We start from the raw sequence: 6805 nt of genomic DNA on the forward strand, positions 1-6805 counted from the left end.
TAACTACTACTTTGTAAAGATTCCGACAATACTAATTATATAGGTGTATTGTAATTTGTTGAGATAAGTATCTCAAAATAAAATTAAAGTTAAAAATTATTTACATTTGATGTTGCAACTTCTACTTCTGTTCATGTGCCCATCTTTAGTTAATGGTCTGTCATGATGTAATAAGTTCATTAAAACCCATCCAAAATCAAAATATTACAGGTGCTGAAAATCTGAAATAAAACAAAGTGCTGGAAAGTCTCAGCAGATCATCCTGCATTTGAGGAGAAAGACAAACCAAATGTTTCAGATCGATAATGGCAATTAGATTGTACTTTTCTCTGGCTTGCAGCTATGAGAATTCTTTAATCTTATTTAACCCCTCTGCCATCTTGATGACATCACAGCTGCTGAATGTCAGGGTTCCACTTGAATTGATACTTGACAGCATCTGATGATGACAAAGGAAAAGTCTGGGCCGTACAGATCATTAGTCACGGACATGGAAAAGCTTGGAAAGCTTCAGGGTCAGTAGTGAGGACCATTACATCCATAAGACTGGAAGATTTTTAACATTGCCACTCTTTCTCTTCCACAGTTAGTATAGCTACGGTTGTTAGAAATATATAGTGATACATCATGGTGTTCAAATTTCAGGTTTACAATACATTATTAATTACTCATGATGTTTTGTGAGATTAGTAGGGAAAATGCAAATCTAGAGTTAAATGAACAGCCTGTTTTAGGATAATATAGAGGAACAATAACTACTTTTATATTAAACTTCAGGTACGCCATAACAGTCTGGTATTTTGATGCAGATGAGCGAACACGAGCTAAAGACAAATATTCTACAGGTACAGTGGCCTCATCTGGGTATTTATGCTTTTTTTCAAAAAAACATTTTCTGTATGATAGAATTAAATGGTCAAATCTGAAATTTTAAGTATTTTACCAGCCTGTTCGCATATTTTAATGTATTATCAATTGAAAGTTGAACTAACAGTTTTCTATTAAATTTTTTTCAATATTTTTTAAAAAGCTACTTGTATGAGTTGCCACACATTGTTAAATATTATGCCTATATACATTATACAGATGCCAATGCACACTTGTTTCTGAAATATGTACTCATATGATCTTCACCTCTCCTGCAGGGGTAAATGTATAGTAATTAGAAACAAAACTCTTTGACCAAAGTAGGATTTATCTTTGATGTACCCATGTGTTGGCAGTTCATTAAACTATTGGTCGAAGCTCTTCCTATGCTTTGCGACACTATCTATTTCTATAACTCTGATCTCCACTTAATATCCAGTGTTTCATCTCCACCCTGTGATATCACATCAATCTCTAGTTTCAGTACCATTAACTGCATATCGTTTTCTTGCGTTTTTCCAGCAGTAAATGGGATAGTCCCATCTATTGGTCTTTCTGGGAAGTAACTGATAATTTTAACTTGTTGACTTGTGAGTAATAATCTAACCTACCTATACCATCAGTAGCTTTGTTTTTAAACTATGGGTTTCAATTTAAACTCGTAGGTAATTCCTAGCTCAATACATTTCCAGAAGTATTTTCACTTACACAGATTTGTAATTATGTTTGTAATTTTCTAGAGAATGAACAAAGCCTTCAGTTTACTCCTGCTATTGGTTTTATAATCTTTATTATATCAGGAAAGTGGCAGAATAACACCATACTTTGATTCATTGTCCCAGATATTTGTTCCCCTCCATCAGGGAAGTCCGTCACTGCTAACTTTTTATAACCACCAGAAATTATAAACTATGATAAATATAATATTTTAGCAGCTGCAGTAGAAATTCTACCAGATTGTTTCAGAAGTCAACTTCCCTTTTACTCAGTGTCATCACTCTTTGAGATCTCTGCTAATTATTTGTTCTTATAAATGGCTATTGATGTTTCAATTCCAAGTTATTCACTATGACAGCCTTTTTTTTTCCAGTTAGATTTTATTTACCTTGGAAAGCAAGTATAAAGTACCTAAATGGCAAACCTGAATATGGGCTTAGAATATCCATTTTGTGTTCAGTGCATGTTTATATACACAGGTTTAATATTGGAATTAATTTTATAAAAAGGACCATCATGTTGAGTCACCAGAATTTATCCATGAATTTCACTGTGCGCAAGAAATAATTAAATGTGGGTTCTATGATTGTTAGTTAGTGGTTATAATTGAAAGCTTTTTATTTTCTTTTTTATTTACATTATGCTGACAAAGCCTATGTTTACAACCCTTCCTTAACTGCCTTTAAAAAAGTAGTGGTGGACCACCTTCTCAAACAGCTGTGGTCCTTCTGTTGCGCTTAGCACACTATTATTGAGTAGGAAGTTGCAGGATTTAATTCTTGGGTTACTCAAGGAATGCCATTATATTCCTGAGTCTTAATGGCGTATTTTTTAAAGGGGACCTGGAGGTGGTAGTTCTTCTGTTTGCTTGCTGTTCTTTTCCTTGGCCTCTATCTTATTGGTGCACCTGGAATATTCAAGCTCTATTAACTGTGTGACTATTGCATTACCTTACACATTTTTCTGTTTCCCTTGAGAATTTTGTAAAGAGAAAATGAAGGTCAAATAGGGTAAGTTCATGAGATGTAGTGTGTTGTAGTGGAAAGAATAAAATTATTGGAGGTGAGCATTCAAGATTCATGGCAGTCCTCACTTTCCAGTCATTAAATGTGCACTAACTTCACACAATTTTCCAATCTGTGGTTTGAGAAAACAATGTTCAGGGGCATCTTCCCTAATAGGATTTGTCTCAATGATTTAATTTTTTCACTTTATTTTAGAAAAACAATAGATATGATTTTCCAACTCCGAAGTGCAAGTTGCCTTGTGCATGACCCAAATATCAACACACAATATTCCTTATGAAATTTAATGTAAAAAGTGGAGCAAACTGTTATGTTTGTTCTAAGTACAAATATAATTGTGTGGTCAGCAATGCTATCCGGTTTATCTTTGGTGGATCTGATGAGGTCTCAAAAGGGTTACTTTGTGACACAAATCATGACTAGTAATAAGGATATAATTATCTTTTGAGAAAGAGTATTATGGAATTGTATCTCTTTCTAGCTAAGTCACAAGACAGCTGCATGACTGAGGTTGTTCAGCTTCTGCCTGAAAGTTGAAGTAATGGAGATGAGTAGAATAAGTGCAAAGAGAAACATTTCTATTTAAGTTATATATACTGCTTATTTAGCTTCTGCCATGAAGTACACATTTTATTTTATTTTACTTCTTTATGGCTACAGGTGAAAAGGGAGTAAAAGTTGAATTAAATAAACCTTCGAATTTGAAAGAAGTTTGACACTTCCTTCTCCTTTTCCATTGAGATATAAAATTTATCTCATGAATGTTGCCAAGTGAGTGGATGAAGAATACAATACCTACAGTTTGTGACTGAGGATGGAAATTCAGCAACAAAATGTCATGCAAGAATGGATCCTGAATGCCAAGGCTTTGCATTATACTCATTATCTCCTGGATATTTTTGTTTTGTGTGAAGAATGCTCTGGTTGGAGCAGTAACAGAAATACCCAAGCTGGAATGGAGTGGCACAAAAATGCCAGAAATTATTCAAATGCTCTCAATTTGTCATATTTTATCTATTAGTCATAGAATCTAATTCCTATATTTCATTAATTTGGGGATAATTTGAAGAATAAAATTTATGCTGATGTTAGATCAAGAAATCTGCAGTAATGATGATCATAAAAGTATTGATTTTTCTTCCTGATTTCAATTTCAGTCACTGGTGAGAAAATATGTTGCAATATTTCCTGAGCTCAATTATAACTTTCATTATAGCCATCTATCACCAGCAGTATTTTTAAAAAAAGACTGTTCCTCAGTTTTGAGCAACAAATACATGCCTTCCAGCCTTCCAAATGGTCTATTTTTCTGTTATTTCCCTCGGCTTATTCCATTCCTTAACCATCTTCCGTGTGCTTTCATTGTTTTATCACTTTTAATTTTGTGACTTTTGCCATCAGTAAGGTCCCCAATTTTTATTCTTGTGAACTTGTTGCAGTTATAACTGACCTGCCACTGAGACTATTACCTGACAAGTGTTGAGATTCATTGCAAGATTCCATATGTCAGAGGGAGAGAGAGAGAGAGAGAGACTAAACAGGATTTTATTTTTGAATCTAAAATGATGATTTGGGTCATCCATGGGATAAACTACTTGTGACTATATAGATTGTTCTCCTAAAAAAATTGGTTGTAAAACATTTTTGAATATGTTAACCAGATAAAATATTTACACAATCTTTAACCAAGATGTCAAATACTTAATGGGTTTGGATGCTGTTTTATTTGTACATTGATTACTTTGGAGCAGTGTTTTGTTACATTAGTCTCAACAGCCCCCTCATTTTCTTCAATCATTATTTAAATAAGAATAAATCAGTGAACTGATTCTGAACACCGCTTTTTTAATTCCATATATTTTCTGAATGGACTCAATTTGAATATTTTCTGAATGGACTCAATTTGAATATTTTCGGCTGAGACTGCATCTACGTAATGTAATATTGAATGCTTTCAGCACTTACAGATGAGTTGCCACAGTGGTGCATTGTTGCCTTTTCCACATGGTAAAGCACCTAGCTGCTGCTTTTTCTGACAGTATATTTTAAAATTCCCTGTGACATGAGGGCTGTATAGCTAAAGATTCCATAGCATGCACATAAATAACTGCTATTTAGTATTGTTGAACATTATAATATAAAAGTGTTAATTATGAAATGAATTGCCAGCTTGTAAAAGTTGCAAAAAAAATTAAATCCTTTATCGTTGGTTACTGAAACCAAGTGTTATTACTTTGACTTTGTGGAAAAAATTGAGTTGATGGAACTAACGTGGTATGAGGAAAATGTGTTTAGTTTATGCTGATGTATTTTCAAAATGACATTTTACAAAAAAAAATCAATAATAGTTCAGTAGAAAAAAGGGAGAAGAATGGAGACTAATTAACTTTGAGTAGTTACTCTACGTGACAAATCTGACAAAGTACCATTAAAAATCAGATTGATTTGGATGACTTTTTCAGAAGAGGAATATCTCAGGAATGAGGAAAAGATTATTTCTTTCTGATGAAGGGTTGTAGACCTGAAACATTGTTTCTCTTTCCACAGATGCTGCCTGACGTTGAGCTTTTTCAGCATTTTCTGTTTTCAATATCGACTTGCAATAGGGGCATTGCTAGCAAGATCATCATATGCTGTGCATCTCTAGTTGCCCTTGAAGGTGGTACCTTCTTGAACTGGTTAACAAACATTATTGTATGGTTGACAAAGCAACAGCCATTTGTTTTTTTTATGCTCCCATGGAATGTAAGTATTGCTGCCATGTCCGGCAATTAATACCATGCTATCCTACACTTAACAAAATGGTGATGGGGGATTCAACCATTATGGGGCAGTTTTTTTGTGTTCCACACATGAGATTCCAGGGTGGTATATTGCCTCCCAGGATCCAGGATGTCACTGAGTAACTGCTGAACATCCTGAGGAGGGACAGTGAGTAACCAGACATTTTGGTCGATATCAGTACCAATGACCAAGGTAGGAAGATGAGATAATGTGATGAAGATTGATTACTTATGACATGGAAGGGAAGCATTTGGCCCATCAGGTTGATGCTGGTTCCCAACAGAGCAATCCCATCAGTCCTATTCCCTTATTTCCCTGAAAGCCTGAAACTTATTCTCTCTCAGAAGCCTATATTCCAGTTTCTTTCACATCCCAAGGATATGCTACTTGGTAGGTTAATTGATCACTGCAATTTACCCCTAGTATATATGGGTAGCTGGTGGGAGAATCATAAGGTGTTAATGGGTATGTGTTAAGAGAATAAGTTACTGAGAAATAAGTAGGGGAATGGGATTGATGAGAGCTGGCATAGAGTCGTTGGGCTGAATGACCTATATCATGTGAAAATATGGAAAAATGGAACTCCCTTTTGATTCTTTTGCCTGGAGTAACAGGTAATTTACAGGAGCCAATTGGTCTACTGCTTCATCTATGGAATGTGGGAGGAAACCGGAGCACCCACCCTCACAGTGCAAACTTCACACTGACGTCACCCAAAGCCAGATCTGAACCCAGAACTGAACACTAACTGCTGCTCCCTGGGCTGCACAGAGAGCCAGGGAAGCAATTTTACAAAGAAATCCTTCCAGGTATTAATTTCCAAATTGCTGCCAATGTCATGTGACTAGGAGTACAGAAACATGAGAACTCAATCCTGCAGAAACCCTAGAGGATGATAAAAAAAATACAAGGGTTGAATTAAAAATTAAATAAGAAGGGTGCATAAAAATATTGGCAAGTAAAAACCTAACAAAGGAAAGACCAAATACTATAAGAGACCCAAACAGTAACATGAACTTAGAACAGGAACAGGTCCTTCTGCACATGATGTTGTGGCAAACTAATTAAACGCCTAACTAAACCAATCCCTTCTACTTACACATTGTCTATATCCCTCCATTCTTGGCACATTCACATACATATCTAAGTGCCTCTTAAATGCCTCTATTGTATTTGCCACCCACCACTCTGTGTTTGGGGGGGAAACTAGCCCTGCATATCTCCTTTGAACTTGCCCCCTCACCTTAAATGCATGCCCTCTAGTATTAGACATTTAGACCCTAGGAAAAAGATACTGACTGTCTACTCTGTCAATGCCTCGCATAATCTTAAACCTCTACCAGTATGAACTTGGAGGGGGAAGATGTGTAACATTTTAAATCTGTGCTCCTGGAAGATGAGAAGGGCAGGCA

At 35.5% G+C, this 6805-nt stretch overlaps 1 protein-coding gene across 4 annotated transcripts in view; it reads left to right on the forward strand.

Annotated features, from left to right (window-relative positions):
• egln1a (egl-9 family hypoxia-inducible factor 1a) overlaps nucleotides 1-6463 on the forward strand; it is a 75954-nt gene extending 69491 nt beyond the window's left edge. Inside the window, exons 4-7 of one of the 4 annotated variants that reach the window (XR_007956958.1) lie at nucleotides 778-845; nucleotides 3270-3380; nucleotides 5157-5354; nucleotides 6008-6095. Coding sequence is in view for 2 of the 4 variants with exons in the window: in XM_052024068.1 (XP_051880028.1) it covers nucleotides 778-845; nucleotides 3270-3325 (124 nt within the window). In the remaining 2 variants the exon portion in view is untranslated. The other 3 variants (XR_007956957.1, XM_052024069.1, XM_052024068.1) reach the window with 3 other exon arrangements.
• Nucleotides 6464-6805: the final 342 nt, after the last annotated feature.

The sequence above is a fragment of the Pristis pectinata genome, chromosome 10, assembly GCF_009764475.1.
Source record: "Pristis pectinata isolate sPriPec2 chromosome 10, sPriPec2.1.pri, whole genome shotgun sequence".
Lineage (NCBI taxonomy): Eukaryota > Metazoa > Chordata > Chondrichthyes > Rhinopristiformes > Pristidae > Pristis > Pristis pectinata.